The sequence below is a fragment of the Artemia sp. Qi Xiang Cuo genome, chromosome 16 (assembly GCF_049724085.1).
Source record: "Artemia sp. Qi Xiang Cuo chromosome 16, ASM4972408v1, whole genome shotgun sequence".
In the NCBI taxonomy this organism is placed as follows: domain Eukaryota; kingdom Metazoa; phylum Arthropoda; class Branchiopoda; order Anostraca; family Artemiidae; genus Artemia; species Artemia sp. Qi Xiang Cuo.
This window is the reverse complement of record NC_142809.1, coordinates 3,380,401-3,397,719: the sequence shown is the minus strand read 5'-3', so window position 1 is coordinate 3,397,719 and position 17,319 is coordinate 3,380,401. Positions and strand designations below refer to the sequence as shown.

Genomic DNA, 17,319 nt, shown 5'->3' with positions numbered 1-17,319 from the left:
TTTTTTTCTGTATTTTCTTTTTTTTTATCTCTTCTTCATTTTCAATTTTTTGTTGTTATGGTCCTCAACAAGTTCGCTTCCAGGATCAATATTATTATTGATGTTGTGTTTCATCTTGTTTTTATTTCAATAAATTGAATTGAATTGATAAAAATTTGTGTAGAAGGAACCTACGTTATTGGAATAATAACATGGTCCTATTTGTTCCATAAATTTGACAACATTTAAATTCAAACTAAATTTCAGCAAAACTTTTTTCCCTGTATTGCAATCCCTAATAACAGTATAATATTTTGTAATATGTTTTAGTTAAAATAGCCAACAATGTTGATTTGGCATTGTCCAGGGTAGTCCTTATCTCCACGAAATTCAAGTGTTGCTGTGTCACCAGAAAAAGAATATTCGCCACTAAGAACACTGCCACAGAGTCTAGAAGAGAAAGGTTTCACTTTTAGAAAAATGCTGTCGCAAAAATCTTTTTCCGTCGGTTCTGCGATAAATAACCCTAGGTCAGAAGTTTATCCCCAGTACGCTAATCCCATATTCCCCAATGTTTACATACGAAACTCAAAAATAGAGAGAGGGATAGAGAGAAAGAGAGAGAGAGAGAGAGTAATGCTTGATGCAGTGTCATAAAATATAGAAGTTGATGAATCAGAAGTGATATTATAATTAATGCGGTTTTTAATTGTTTTATTTTTTAGTTAATAGTTTTTTCTTATATTTCTTGATACATAGACAAGAAAAAACTCTTCTCTCAAAAAAGAAAAAAAAATGTTTAATGTGAAGAAAATCTCCACTTTCTTAGTGACTTTCGGTATTCAATTTTTAGGACAATAAATCCACATTTTATGTCTACATTTAATTAAAAACATGATTTAAAACTCTTAAGCCTTTAAGTGGGTTTCACTATTGAGGAAAACATTTTATTCTCCAAATTTCTACTAGATGGTATGCTGCATTAAAATAATAAAAAAAAAAATCAACAGCATATTTTAAAAATGAGAAAAACTCATCACGATTTATAAGGAAAAAATAGATTTGCGGCGTTTAAGATCAACGTTCCCGGTGTAAGTTTTTGACAGTATATTTAATTGCAGCCCTATAGCCTATTGGTTAGACATAAAACTGACTGAGACACCACATTTGGTTATTAGAAAATATTACACCGCGACTCCGCTTTTCAGGTAACATCAGACCCGAATTGAAGACTTTCCACTAATTAAGGTTAGATTGACTATGTGCTTACTTAGAAATTTCCAACTAAGTTTTCAATAAAGACTTATTATTTTATGGTAGCTCAAATTACTTGCAAATGCTTCTTTACTTGGAAAGTATATCTATGCAAGAATCATTGAGATAGAAAACAAGTAGGCCTAGAGGCCAGGTTCTCGCTACACTCGCTATTTATTCAATTCTTCCATTTTAAAATGGCCTGAATCCAGAATAGGATGACTCCAGGCCAATGGCGAGATCTGCCCGGAGAATTTTGTAGAATGTGGCCTCTATCTTTTTTTCTATCACTATGGCAAAAATCTACTTGTATAAAGGATACCCACTTCCAATTTCACAGCCCCAACTCAACAGTCTAGGTTGAATCCGCTAGTTTTGGAATTTTGACCAAACAGAGAATGGAAAGGTATTTCCCGGGCCGCACTAGAGTCATACTTAAATAAAATTAAATTACACACGAACAGGAGAGATAATTAAGGGGGGTCCTCGGAAGGAGTAATTATCTCCCTATATTCTATACCCCTTCCTAGAAAAATACCTTTTTGGGATTTTCATGGAAAAAAATTGAAAAAAAGTTGGCCCATCCAGATTTTAAGAAATCCCTGATGGAAATCGTCGTTAAAACAAAAATTTAAAAAGCTTCCCCCTTTCCCTATATTTGCTTGAATTGTTGCTCCTGTGCACATCTACAGTACCAATAATAAGTTGCGCTGATAATTTGTGTTTCAAACACCAACAGAAAGATTGATAAATGAGAGTGAAGATGTAAGGTACTATTTCTTGCAATTTGAAAAATAATCCAAGGTTGAAACAATAGTTTCCTACCTGTAAGATGAATTTGGAGAAAGCCACAAAGACGTAGTATCAGTATACAATGCTCAGGGAAACTTTACCTTTGTCATAGACTTTCCGAACTTATTTCTTGTAATTTAATTTTTTGCTGTAATTAGGGCAACAGTTCACGAAAATGCAGGAGGGAGGGGACTAGGAATTTTTTAGAGTTCTCCTTAGTGAATATTTGCAAATATTTTTTTATCTAGGTGGCGAATCATGTTTTTTCAATTTTCTATGACACAAAAAAAAAGATTTTTCAAAGTCTAGGGGAGAGTCGGGAACCCTGAAACAAGTTCAACTTAAACCTCAATATCTCGTACATTTACATTCTGATTTTCTTGTATTAAACATCAATCTGTGGCAAAATCATTTGGCTTTTACTGGGATTTTTCTCAATTTTTTATTGCTCGCAGTAAAATTATCAAGACTTATTTTCAAGAGGGTCCTGCTTTGTCCCAGAGTACCACTTGTGCGGGTACTATGGGTCAGGGTGGTGGGTTCTTTGGGACACCACGATAAACCAATTAAAACTTCGTATATTTTGTGGTATAAAACTGTAAAAATACATTAAACTTATTTCAAAAATTATTCAACAGAGTAGTTGGTCAGGTCTGCATTAAAGCTGATCACCTTGGCAAAGCGTTTAGTTCCGCCCGAGACCATTAGAACTGGTAATTTCATCACTACTTCTGAGCTATCGACAAACGCTTCATCATGCTCTTTCGGAAACGTAAACCTCCAAGCTGGAACGTTTCGTTCCAAAAAATTGACAGTGTAGCCGCCTGGCTCGAAATGAAGCACTTCACCAGTGTAGTATTTCGATCCCTTTTCCCCCTTGTACTGGACTAGAACTAAGTAACCGGAACAGATACTGGGAGTCAAAGACTCCTCTTCCGCCAATCGGAAATCTTCAGAGCAGAAAGAGTCGTCAGAACTGTCATCCAACTCAAAATCCCCTGGTCCTGCTTCATCTCCACTTTCCTCAATGAACCTCAGCAATCTCTTGGTAGTTTTCATCTGAATCTTCGGCTTTTTGGGAGGAGCCGCTTTCTTGCTTTTCTTGAGATCCTTCTTCTCTTTTTTGCCTTCCTTTCATTTTCTGCAGCTTGGATCGAGTCTTTCACTGGTGTAGAGGTATATTCGGATACTCCAGGCTTCCTACCTGTCTTTCTGTTTGTAGCTTCCCTTCTTGGCAGGGGTATAATATCTTCTGGCACAACAAACGAGGTTTAATGGCTTGTAGTACTGGGACTCTGGGTCAACCGAAGCTTTTGCGGATCTGGTAAATGTTCTTCAACAGCGCCAGACTGATCGCCAGAGAGATACAAAGAACTCCAGTATTCAGCGGGAAAATTCCAGGCTTTGAGAATCCGCTTGTAATGTTAGTCTGAGAGAAGGCCTTAGGAAAAGCAACCCCCAGTAATTCCCTGATCTCATATTCCGTCACTGCTCAGCCAGGGTGAAGTCTCAACCAGTTCTCCGTTGCCTGTGACCAGTAAGTCTTTAAAGGTCCATAAACTGAAACTTCGAGAGGCTGCAACCTGGATGATATGTGCGGCGGGAACGTAAGTAAATGTATTCCCTTTTCTTTGGGCAACGAAACTGCATCATAACTGGTGTGACTTTCATGATTGTCCATCAGAATCAAGACAGGATTCTCAGGATATTGGTGGACATGCAATACAAAGTGTTCTAAATACAGCAAAAACAGATCATTTATCATCCAAGCATTTCCAGGCTTGCCACTTGCTATTACAGCAGTCTGTAGGGGGGGGGGGGCTCCATCAAGCAGTCTTTCTACAAAACGTGCTCGTGGGAGCATCGGAAAGGCTGGAATAAATCCTCCCATGGCATTTATAGTGCCCACCATGGTCACCAGCTTTCCTTTCTCTCGAGAAGTCGTAGCACCAAGCTGCTTTACTCCCCTTCGGGCTCAGCACTCTTTGACACTTGGTCTGGACATTCGTGAGCACAGTCTCATCGACGTTGAAGATCCGGCTAGCAGGGAACTTGTATTTTGAATACAACTCTCCGAGGTTCCTGTAAAAAGTGTCAACAGCAACACGATTAAAACCAAGATTTCTTTGGATACTTGTAGGTTCCGGCCTTCGAAGAGAAATTGAAGGATGCTTTCTATGATAGCCAGTCTTTGCCTGCAGACTTTTCTGTGTCCCAGCTTGACCGATATGCCCCAGAGTACCCTAACAGTCCCAGAGTACCCTAACAGTACGAACTTACGAAAAAAAATTAGATCAGCCACTAGATGGAAGAAGAACACAACAAAATTTATACCATCAAAAAGCTCATAAATTTCTCTATCTAATGGGCTATAAGCAATTTTTTAGAAGCTGCTTACCTAAGGGTACCGTAAAATTTCGCAAAGCAAAAATATTTTTCCAAAAACCCACTAAAAAATTCTTACCTAAATTTTTTGATAGAAAGTTTCACATGCGACCACTATATTTCATCCACAAATAGTCCAAGAGATGATGTTTGAGGAGTGAGTAGCGGCAGGTTTTTAGCTTGAAGTTTTCTGTCAAAAGTACATGTGTCTCAACGTACCCGCGTCCCAACGTACCCGACTGTCCCCTAAGGATTATTTCCCCCCCTTCCCGCATATTTTTGAATTTTATTGAATTTCTGGGCATTTTTTGTTTAAATTATTGAATAATTTTGTTTCGTATTATACCCCCCCCCTCTAAAATCGGTTTGCCACAATTTCTCCCCACCCAAAAAATTATGTTTAAGTGCCCATTTGGTGCTTCTGTATGTAGCACAAGTTTCAAATTCAAAATAAAGCAAATGACATTCGTAAACTGTTGCTCTTTTTTATTACTAAATGTGACTCTGGTGTGGTATAGAGCTCGTCAGCTTCTTCTACAAACTATTACCTATGTCTTTTATAATGGTTATTCTTTTAATTCGAGTTTCCTTCGATGTTACTATTTTCCCCTTTCAAATTATCAGACAGAATGTAAATTACCTTTCATTGTCGTTGATTTGTACATATGCATTAGAGCAATCTGCAGTCTCTGGATCTGGGATGGAACAACCCTGAATAATACTAAAGCCAATTCTTGTAATAGCTGTCCCCTGGAAACAAGTATAATTTCTAAATTTAGGTTTGAACTATTTAAATGATTAAAGACATCAAAATCAAATCATTTATTGTCAACGGACCCATCGTAAGTCTATTCATATCTGGAAACCGTGATTGTCCGAGATTTTCCTTTTGGTTACTTGACAATTATAAAATTCTTAAGGCCGGGCTATATTTCCGTCAGCGTTGCCAAGTTGAACCTTGAAAATAAATGAGCAGAACTTATTAGTTTAATTTGACGACGTGTTTTACCCGCGATAATTCAAATATTCACAATGTGTTAATTCCTTTTGATACCAATACCTTCAAATGAAAGATAGACTTCCTTAAAGTTCTTTTTCATCAAAAATTGGATTTTCAGTTTTTCCTTTTTTTATATATGACTGTGGAAGTTCCCACTTTACCGATTCAGACAATCAGATTTTATTTTAACTTTCCCATGTACTTTACGGGAACTAAAGATGTTTTGTTTTCAGTACAAACAAAAAGAAAAAACTTAGAATCTGTGTCTAAGAATTATTTTGATAGCTGACACTTTGGCTTCATATGGACATTTTTATTCTTTTGTCATCCAACAGAATATAGTAGCAAACAATTTCAATCAATAAAAGTTCTATCACTCCTGTTGCTGTTCAGCCTCTACTCTTTATTTCCAGCATAGATACTGCTTTGAAACTATACTGGTTGAATCTTCCCGGTTTAATTTCCTTATTGCTAATAAAAGAAACAAAAAAAAACACAATTATCTTAATAGCATTTATATTTGTGACCATTGTTGAACTAAAACAGCTGTAAGTAAATGTTGACTGAAATCACCCAATACAGTCCAATCCCGTAAAAAAAGCACGGACAACATTGAACACATCGATTCATTGGTTCCATTATTTTTTTTAAATTGGATGTCCTCAACTCACAGACTTGTTTGTGCTTGAGTCAGATAAATTTGTGAAATTTGTGAGCCACTTCTGAATGCTCAATTGCTTCCAGATTTCGTCAGTTCTCATTGACAGTGCAATAAAAAAACATCAAAAACTCTCATATTTTCCCCATTGTATAAACAAAACAACATATGTGGGTGATTTGCTACAACAAAACATACAGAACAAACGTTATTACAAAAGACTTGATAGCTCCTTGGGGAGAATTAAATAAAAATAAAAAAAGTTTTTTAACTGAAAGTAAGGAGCAGCATTAAAACTTAAACGCAGGAAGCTGAGTCCGTAAATGAAAGGAGCTGTCCCCTTCTAAGCGCCTCGCTCTTTACACTAAAGTTTTTTATTTTTTTTAAAAATAAAGAATTGATAAAGAATTAGACATTAGAGTAAAGAGCGAGGCGTTGAGGAGGGGACAGCCCCTATCATATACGGACTAATTTCTGTTCGTTTTAAGTTTTAATGTCGCTCCTTACTTTCAGTTTAAAAAACTTGTTTTTTTTATTTAATTTCTGATCGTTTTTTAGTTAATGCAGCTTTTATTTGCATAAAAATTTTACTTTTCTTTTGCTAAATGGATGTCTTTACAAATTAACTTACGTAACTAACATCTATATTCGTATATTTTTCTTCTGGCAAAAAATACAAAGTTGCAGATTTTTGCAGATATGAGCTTGAAACCTATGTAATAGGGTTTTCTGATACGCTGAATCTGACGGTGTGATTTTCATTAAAATTCTTTCACTTGTAGGGGATGTTTCCCCCTCTTTAAAAAATCGAGTAACTTTTCTCAGGCTCGTAGCCTTTGATGAGTAATACTAAACTTAATAAAATTTATATATTTAGAAACAGCATTATAAACACATTCTTTTGATACATTTATTGACATCAAATTTCCGTTTTTAAAAGCTTCGATTACTATTGAGCCGTATCGCTTGTTTTTTTATTGTTTTTTTTCATTACGTATACGTTATTACGTATATGAGGGGGTTCTCCCCTTAGTCAATACCACGCTCTTTACGTTAAAAGTTAAAATAAATTTTGATTCACAAACCCCTGAATCACAAAGGCCGTTTAATTAGAATAAATAGCTCTTTTGAAAGCACTAAAAAAACTGTAGCGTAAAGAGCGAGGTATTGACTTGGGGGAGAACCCCCTCACATACGTTATAATTTCTGTTCGTTTTATGTTCTAATATTCCTTCTTACATTTCAGTTGAAATGTAATTATTCCGTATATGAAAGGGGCTGTCCCCTCCTCAACGCCTCGCTCTTTACGCTAAAGTTTTTTATTGTTTTAAAAAATAAAGTTGTGAGACAGATTCAAACTTTAGCGTAAAGAGCGAGGCGTTGAGGAGGGGACAGCCCCAAACCCCTGAATCACAAAGGCTGTTTAATTAGAATAGATAGCTCTTTTGAAAGCACTAAAAAAACTGTAGCGTAAAGAGCAAGGTATTGACTTGGGGGAGAACCCCCTCGCATACTTTATAATTTCTGTTCGTTTTAAGTTCTAATATTCCTTATTACATTTCAGTTGAAATGTAATTATTCCGTATATGAAAGGGGCTGTCCCCTCCTCAACGCCTCTCTCTTTACGCTAAAGTTTTTTATTGTTTTAAAAAATAAAGTTGTGAGACAGAGTTAAACTTTAGCGTAATGAGCGAGGCGTTGAGGAGGGGACAGCCCCTTTCATATACGGAATAATTTCTGTTCGTTTTAAGTTTTAATGTCGCTCCTTACTTTCAGTTTAAAAAACTTGTTTTTTTTATTGAATTTCTGATCGTTTTTCAGTGAATGCAGCTTTTATTTGCATAAAAATTTTACTTTTCTTTTGCTAAATGGATGTCTTTACAAATTAACTTACGTAACTAACTTCTATATTCGTATATTTTTCTTCTGGTAAAAAATACAAAGTTGCAGATTTTTGCAGATATGAGCTTGAAACCTATGTAATAGGGTTTTCTGATACGCTGAATCTGACGGTGTGATTTTCATTAAAATTCTTTCACTTGTAGGGGATGTTTCCCCCCTCTTTAAAAAATCGAGTAACTTTTCTCAGGCTCGTAGCCTTTGATGAGTAATACTAAACTTAATAAAATTTATATATTTAGAATCAGCATTATAAACACATTCTTTTGATACATTTATTGACATCAAAATTCCGTTTTAAAAAGTTTCGATTACTATTGAGCCGTATCGCTTGTTTTTTTATTGTTTTTTTTTTATTACGTATATGTTATTACGTATATGAGGGGGTTATCCCCTTAGTGAATAACACGCTCTTTACGTTAAAATTTAAAAAAAAAATTGATTAAAGAACACCTGAATCACAAACTCCGTTTAATTATAATATATAGCTATTTTTAAAGCACTAAAAAAAAACTTTAGCTTAAATTGCGTTTTTTTTTCTTGGGGTACAACCCCCTCACATACGTTATAATTTCTGTTCGTTTTAAGTTCTAATATTCCTTCTTACATTTCAGTTGAAAAAACTTGTTTTTTTTTTTAATTTCTGATCGTTTTTTAAATAATGCTTGGAAATCCGGCGCCCCCTTAATAGAACTGTCCCTTACCCCAAGGAAACATCCTCCACGGAAATATTCTCCAGAGTAACCCCCTCCTCTAGCCCCCCCCCCCTATCCAGAAAAAATCCTTCCTGAAAATGGTTGTATACTTCCCAATAACCAATAAATAATGCTGGCAAGTCCGGCGCCCCCTTCATGGCAATTTCCCTTCCCCCATGAAAACTTCCTTCATGAACAGATCCTCCAACATAACCACCGACCCACTCTTCGCTCCCACTACCATAAAAAAAACCTCCTGAAAACTTCTGTATACTTCCCAATAACCAATACTATATGTTAACATTGGGTAAAGTTCATAGCTTTTAGCCCTCCCTCTGGGAACTTCGGGGATTAAGTCATCCTAAAAGACATATTTATCATATTTTCGACCATGCTGAATAAAATGGCTATCTCAAAATTTTGATCGGGTGACTTTGGGAAAAAAATAAGCGTGGGAGGGGGCCTAGTTGCCCTCCATTTTTTTTGGTCACTTAAAAAGGGCACTAGAACTTTTAATTTCTGTTCTAATGAGCGCTCCCACGATATTATAGGACCTCTGTGTCAATGCAATTAACCCTGGGAAAAAAAAACAAAAACAAAACAAATAAACACGCATATGTGATCTTCCTTCTTGTAAAAAATATAAAAGTCCGCTTATTTCCATACTTTTTCTTGAAAACTATATCGTAGGGTTCACTGAAACTCATAACACGCTTATATGAAGTTCATTTAGGTTTTATCGCATTTAAAGGGTCTTTTATCCTGTTTTTGAAAATCAGCCAAATTTGCTTAGGTGCTTAACTATTACTAAGAAGGTTTAAACCTGATGAAAGTTATATATTTGAAATCAGCATTGAAATCTGATTCTATTGATGTATCTATTGGTATCAAAAACCCGTTTTCTAGAGTTTCAGTTACCATTGAGCCGGGTCGCTCCTTACTTACAGTTCGTTACCACGAACTGTTTGATACTTGCATGTGTGTTTGGTAATTTAAGTTTGAATCTTAGGCAAGACAAATTTTTATTTTAGAGGAGACTATAAATGTTTTAGTCTTAGAGAAGAATAAAAAGTTGAAAATAACAAATATAAAAATAAATTATTTTTAAAACCTCGTTTCCAAAATGGTCTGAAAAGCAGAAAATATTTTTTCTCTTGAGAATCTATGAATATAATTGGAAATGAGGGGTGCAAAAAGCATTGAGCTTTACATAACTTGATCTTTTCAACTCGCTTTCATCAACTTACCACCTTTTTCATTATTGCATTTACAACTCAATCAATTTAATATCTATTCTATGTAAAGCCCAGTCCGTTTTGTGCCCCTTGTTTGCACTTATATTCATATACTCTCGAGGAAAAAAATTGAATTTTTACGGTGGCCAGTGTTTACCCCTACCCCTGGAAAATACCCCCCTGGAACATACCCCGAGGAAAAAAAGCCCACAGAAAATGCCCCTGGGAAATACCCCCTAGAAAAAAAAACCCGGAAAGTAACCTCCGTAGAAAACACCCCCCGTGAAAAATCCCCCGGAAAATCACCCCCCCCCCTGTGGAAGATATCTCACCCCCTTAGTACAATACCCCCCGTGGAAAATAAGGCTTTCTAAATTTGAGAATTTCATTTGAATCTTTTTTCTGTAGGGGGAAGGAATTCTGGTACTTGTGTATTAAACGCCACTCACTCAAGTTTACGCTGTATAAAACTCGAGAACAAACCTGTTTATTTGTTAGTTTTTTTTCAGCTTAGCGTGAGACAAGATAAAGACAAGTGACAGAATAGATGGGAAATGTATAATTTGGGCTATATGTTTGCATATACGGGGGGGGGCAAAGTATTTCGAAAGATTGAAGTCAGAAAATAAATCTTTCTTCATAATATGCAGAATAATTGTACCTAACAAATTTTACATTCAGACCCACTATACTTTATCCCCCTCCCTAATGTGCAAATCGGTTTGTTATCAAGTTTTACACAGCATAAACTTGAGTGAGTGGTGTTTAATAGACAAGTGTCAAAATTCCTTCCCCCTACGGAAAAAAACTCAAATAAAATCCACAAATTTGGAAAGATTTGTTTCTATTGGGGTATTTTCCGAGGAGGGGTATTTTCCAGGGGGAGTATTTTCCGCAGAGGGGGTATTTGCCGCGGGGTGTTATTTTGCGGGGGGTATTTACTACGGGGGTAGTTTCCTTGAAGGCATTTTCCGGGGGATATTTTCCAGGGAGGGGTTCCCAGGAGTATTTTACTGGGGGTATTTTCCGTGGGGAGTTATTTTCTGGGGGGGGGGGGGTAAATGCCTAGAACCAATATTAACATTTACCACTGTCTGCTTTATTAGTTAGATTTTAAACAGCACATACGGATATGTTGTTAAGAATATAACTTGATAAATTAATTACTCTTTCTACTTTAATGAATTCTTCAAATTGCCTTCTAATTGTATCTTTTTACGAGTCTCATCAAAATAGTCTTGATTTGCGATACAATATATTGTCCAACAAAAAACAAACAAGAAAAACAAAGATCATACAACAAATGAAAGTCACTGACTCCCACAAAGGCTCCATGGCCTATAAAAGAGGGGGAAGATATACATATCATTTAAAAACTAACTTAGAAAAAAAGCGAGAGAGAAGATTAATGTTTGTATAAATTTTTGTTGATTTTATTATAGGCTGTTTGGTTCCATTAAAGCCGATCTAGTTTGTGCTGAGTGTTCAGAATGAATTTTGTAAATTGCTAAAATCATTCCCACTTTCTCTCTCTTTCTCTCTCTCTCTCTCTCTCTCTTTCTCTATTTTGTTTGTCTTTATTTATTGCTTATGAGTTTGTATTTAAATAGTACACGTATTTCCCCCCTCCTTTGCAGAGATTGGAGCCTTTGCAGACGTGGGTCTTTTGTATATATTGCGCAATTTTTAGGTCTTGTTGGAGAATAGCATTCATAAGATCTAAAATTTCATATGATCTAAAAGTAACAGCATTTTCAGTACACTTTTTCATCTATAAAAAAAAACAGAATTGTACGGCAGCTGTATTTTAAATGGCAGCAAATGATAGCGGAAACTGTAGGAAAATAGAAAAACAACAGACCAAAAACTTGCAAAGAGGACAAGCAAGGGAGCTTTTTAGGCATAGACACCTGGAATTTAGAAAAAGAAACTGTTTTTTTAAGTGCCCCTGAAATGCTACCACTCTAAGTGCCGTGTCATTCTAGTTAGCGTACTGACTCTGGAGCAAATGCAATTTGCAGAAGATTTTTTTTATTTGTCCTACAACCTCAGAAATTAAAATCACCAAAAAGACTGATTTTTTCACGTGAATATTCCCGAATTTGCTGTTTTATTTTTGCAAATAAAACAGATTTGTTTTTAGTGAACTGGTTTTATATATTTGTTAGGTGTGTATGCTCCACCTGTTTTTCATCAAAAACTAATTCAAGAGCTTGAACCCATGGTAAATGCATAAATTCATGACCTGAATTGATATCAGGTGATGTAGAAACAACATTGAAATATGCGAGCTGGCAAACAGCCCCAGTAGTATAGCTTTAATATTTACAAGCAGAGTGTCCCCAGTAGGAATGACCCTATTGATCGTACGTGAACACATGTGCTGCTATCTACAATTCGGTCTAACGCTGACGGGACATAGTTTATTCAAGGATTATTGATCCACAAGAGGGGAACTAAATTTCTGAGAACTTGATTTGCATAGTCGAGGGGAATTATTGATTTACGTAGGGAGAATTAAGAAACAAATATGGCTCCTTTGATTGTAGGTCTGAGGGATAAACGATCTTTAGCTCAGAGATAAAAATTAGTATTCTATTTTTAAATATGGCTTCATTAATCTTTAGTGTCAGAAGTTAGAAATGACATCACTTGTTATCTTGGAATTATGCAGGAGTCTAAACAGATAGAAAAATCCTTTTTTAAATACGGCTTCTTTGATCTTTAAGTCAGAGGGATAAATTGATATTCTATCGAAACCTTAATAGTGTAGTTAGGAACATCTATGAGATGAAGAGATTAATGCGGGAAAGGGTTTCCTAGGAATTTCAAATGTGACAGCGCAGGGATGCCAAACAAAAGGAACACACAGAAATTACGTTTAGGGATTATTTGGAGGAAACCGTTTTAAGACATTTTAGAAAATGATTTGGGCGGAACAGTTTAAGGCATTTTAGAAGATGATTTTAGAAGATGATTTAGAAGATGATTTGAGGGTGAAACTCTGTGGTCGTTATAATACACAAGTTCCGTTTGAACAATGTTGTGAGGTCCCCTAACCACAACAACCCCCCTACCCCAACCCCAAAGGGCCCTCATACCCCAACCCCAAAAGTCCCCCCAACGGGCTCCCCCCAACGGGGGGAATTTGGACCCCCAAATGCCCCCGGGCCCCCAAAGGGCTCCCAAACAGCCCCCAGGCCCCCCCCCCCCAACTTTTTGCCCCCCATTTTTTAATACTTTTTAATTTGCGCATTTTGAGACAAAAGGGCTCCCCCAACTTTTGGCTCCCCCTCCCACCATTAGTGTTTTGTCGGGGTTTACCTTGTCACAGTTACATTCTCTTGACTTTTCAAAGTTCATTTTGAATTTTTTCGTTGAAATGCAAGAGTTAGAATATTTCAGTAGTGTTTTGTCATGGTTTACCTTGTCACAGTTACATTCTCTTAATTTTTCAAAGTTCAGTTTGGATTTCTTTCGTTGAAATGCAAGATTTGGAATGTTTCAGTAGTGTTTTGTCGTTGTTTACCTTGTCACAGTTACATTTTCTTGATTTTTCAAAGTTCATTTTGAATTTCTTTCGTTGAAATGTAAGAGTTGGAATATCTCAGTAGTGTTTTGTTGTGGTTTACCTTGTCAAAGTTATATTCTCTTGATTTTTCAAAGTTCATTTTGAATTTCTTTCGTTGAAATGCAAGAGTTGGAATATTTCAGTAGTGTTTTGTCGTGGTTTACCTTGTCACAGTTACATTCTCTTAATTTTTCAAAGTTCATTTTGAATTTCTATCGTTAAAATGCAAGAGTTGGAATATTTCAGTAGTGTTTTGTTGTGGTTTACCTTGTCATATTTACATTTTCTTGATTTTTCAAAGTTCATTTTGAATTTCTTTCATTGAAATGCAAGACTTGGAATATTTCAGTAATTTTTTGTCATGGTTTACCTTGTCACAGTTACATTCTCTTAATTTTTCAAAGTTCATTTTGAATTTCGTTCGTTGAAATGCAAGAGTTGGAATATTTCAGTAGTGTTTTTTTGTGCTTTACCTTGTCACAGTTACATTCTCTTGATTTTTCAAAGTTCATTTTGAATTTCTTTCATTGAAATGCAAGAGTTTGAATATTTCAGTAGTGTTTTGTCATTGTTTACCTTGTCACAGTTACATTCCCTTGATTTTTCAAAGTTCATTTTGAATTTCTTTCATTGAAATGCAAGAGTTGTAATATTTCAGTAGCGTTTTGTTGTGTCACAGTGTCACAGTTTTGTTGTGTTTTACCTTGTCACAGTTACATTCTCTTTATTTTTCAAAGTTCATTTTGGATTTCTTTCATTGAAATACAAGAGTTGGAATATTTCAGTAGTGTTTTGTTATGGTTTACCTTGTCACAGTTACATTCTCTTGATTTTTCAAAGTTCACTTTTGTTTTCTTTCATTGAAATTCGAGAGTTGGAATATTTCAGTATCGTCTTGTTATTTTTTACAGTATCACAGTTTCTTTCTCGTTAATTTTCAAAAAGGTTATTTTGTATTTATTGCTCTGAAATTAAAGAGTTGGTATATTTCAGTAGTGTTTTGTCATGGTTTACCATTTCACAGTTACATTCTCTTTATTCTTAAAAGTTAAGTTTTTATATCTTTCGTTGAAATGCAAGAGCTTGAATATTTCAGTAGTGTTTTGTCATGGTTTACCTAATCACAGTTACATTCTCTTAATTTTTCAAAGTTCATTTTGAATTTCTTTCATTGAAATGCAAGAGTTGGAATATTTCAGTAGTGTTTTGTCATGGTTTACCTTGTCAAAGTTACTTTCTCTTGATTTTTCAAAGTGCATGTTGGATTTCTTTCATTGAAATGCAAGAGTTGGAATATTTCAGTAGTGTTTTGTTGTGGTTTACCTTGTCACAGTTACATTGTCTTGATTTTTCAAAGTTCATTTTGAATTTCTTTCGTTGAAATGCAAGAGTTGGAATATTTCAGTAGTGTCTTGTCGTGATTTACCATGTCACTGTTAAATTCTCTTGATTTTTCAAAGTTTATTTTGAATTTCTTTCGTTGAAATGCAAGAGTTGGAATATTTCAGTAGTGTTGTCTCGTGGTTTACCTTGTCACAGTTACATTCTCTTGATTTTTCAAATTTCATTTTGGATTTTTTTTTCGTTGAAATGCAAGAGTTGGAATATTTCAGTAGTGTTGTGTCGTGGTTTACCTTGTCGAACTTAAATTCTCTTGATTTTTCAAAGTTCATTTTTAATTTATTTCTTGAAATGCAAGAGTTGGAATATTTCAGTAGTGTTTTGTCGTGGTTTACTTTGTCACAGTCACATTCTCTTGATTTTTCAAAGTTCATTTTAGATTTCTTTCGTTGAAATGCAAGAGTTTGAATATTTCAGTAGTGTTTTGTCGTGGTTTACCGTGTCACAGTTACATTCTCTTTATTTTTCAAAGTTCATTATTGATTTATTTCGTTGAAATATGTTTTGTTGTGCTTTACCTTGACAAAGTTACATTTTCTTGATTTTTCAAAGTTCATTGGGATTTCTTTCATTGAAATGCAAGAGTTGGAATATTTCAGTAGTGTTTTGTTGTGGTTTACCTTGTCACAGTTACATTCTCTTGATTTTTCTAAGTTCATTGTGGATTTCTTTAATTTAATTGTAAGAGTTGGAATATTTGAGTTGTTGTTTATCATGGTTAACCATTATGATCTTACAGTTTATCTGTTTTTAAAATTCCATTTCGAATTTATTTCATTGAAATGTAACATTTATAATAATTCAGTATTGTTTTGTCATGGTTTACCTTGTAACACTTACATTCTCTTGATTTTTCAAATTTCATTTTGAATTTCTTTCGTTGAAATGAAAGAGTTGGAATAATTCAGTAGTGTTTTGTCGTGGTTTACCTTGTCAGAGTTATATTCTCTTGATTTTTCAAAGTTCATTTTGAATTTCTTTCATTTAAATGCAAGAGTTGGAATATTTCAGTAATGTTTTGTTGCGGTTTACCTTGTCACAGTTACATTCTCTTGATTTTTCAAAGTTAATTTTGGATTTCTTTCGTTGAAATGCAAGAGTTGGAATATTTCAGTAGTGTTTTGTCGTTGTTTACCTTGTCACAGTTACATTCTCTTGATTTTTCAAAGTTCATGTTAGATTTCTTTTTTATTGAAGTGTAAGAGTCAGGTTAGGTTAGGTTTTTTGAAGAAGCGCAAAATGTTCAAGTTCTCTTCTGAATTTTCTTAAAGAAAAGAAAAAAGCTATAGTCCAATTCTAATTTTTTCCAAAGAAAATAAAAAATCTCCGACCTTTTAATAAACATTGTAAGCGTTTGACATGCTAACATATCCTAAAATAATAGAAATATAACAAAGTAATGTATAATACATTTTTATTGAAATAACAACATGTAGCATATTAACACAAAAATATGTTTCAGATATTATTATACATTATTAACATAGTTGAACAAAGTTGGACATTTCGAGTCTGTTCCATGAATTAATTGATCATGTTCTCTTTTGATACTAGAGTTACTCGCTTCTCTTAGTTCATAAATAGTACAATAATCATTCATCCACTTTGTTTCAAATACAATTTTTACAGGGGTTTCACCTACTGGCTCAATCTGCATTTCTTGTTTAGTATTATTTGATTCATTGACTATATGGTCTATAGTAGTAATAATACCTAGTAATGCATCATTTTACTTCAAATTATCTTTATAATCATTGATGATATTGTATGCCATTGGCCTTTTTATTTTGTCAGCGATTTCACTGTCTATTCTCACACTGTGTTTACACAGGTAACAGTTCTGGCAGATAGCCATGATAAGATTTATTACACTAGTGCAGCAGTAGGCAAATTTAATTTTGGATTTCTTTCATTGAAATGCAAGAGTTGGATTATTTCAGTAGTGTTTCGTCGTGGTTTACCTTGTCACAGTTACATTCTCTTGATTTTTCAAAGTTCATTTTGAATTTCTTTCGTTGAAAGGCAAGAGTTTGAACATTTCAGTAGTTTTTTGTTGTGCTTTACATTTACAAATTTACATTTTATTGATTTTTCAAAGTTCATTTTTGATTTCTTTAATTGAAATGCAAGAGTTGGAATATTTCAGTAGTGTTTTGTCGCGGTTTACCTAGTCACAGTTACATTCTCTTGATTTTTCAAAGTTCATTTTGGATTTCTTTCGTTGAAACGCAAGAGTTGGAATATTTCAGTAGTGTTTTGTCGTTGTTTACCTTGTCACAGTTACATTCTCTTGATTTTTCAAAGTTAATTTTGGATTTCTTTTTCATTGAAGTGTAAGTGTCAGGTTAGGTTAGGTTTTTTGAAGAAGCGCATAATGTTCAAATTCTCTTCTGAATTTTCTTAAAGAAAAGAAAAAAGCTATAGTCCCATTCTAATTTTTTCCAAAGAAA

At 34.6% G+C, this 17,319-nt stretch overlaps 1 protein-coding gene across 1 annotated transcript in view; it reads right to left on the bottom strand.

The window, feature by feature from the left end:
- Positions 1 to 240: 240 nt before the first annotated feature.
- The window catches only part of LOC148942485 (uncharacterized), a 139,257-nt gene continuing 122,178 nt past the window's right edge, over positions 241 to 17,319 (bottom strand). The window contains exons 4-5 of the mRNA XM_089102018.1: positions 5,051 to 5,160; positions 241 to 429 (exon numbers count right to left, since the gene is read on the bottom strand). Of these exons, the coding sequence (XP_088958144.1) occupies positions 306 to 429; positions 5,051 to 5,160 (234 nt within the window). The 3' untranslated portion in view covers positions 241 to 305. The remainder of the gene's footprint in view (positions 430 to 5,050; positions 5,161 to 17,319) is intronic.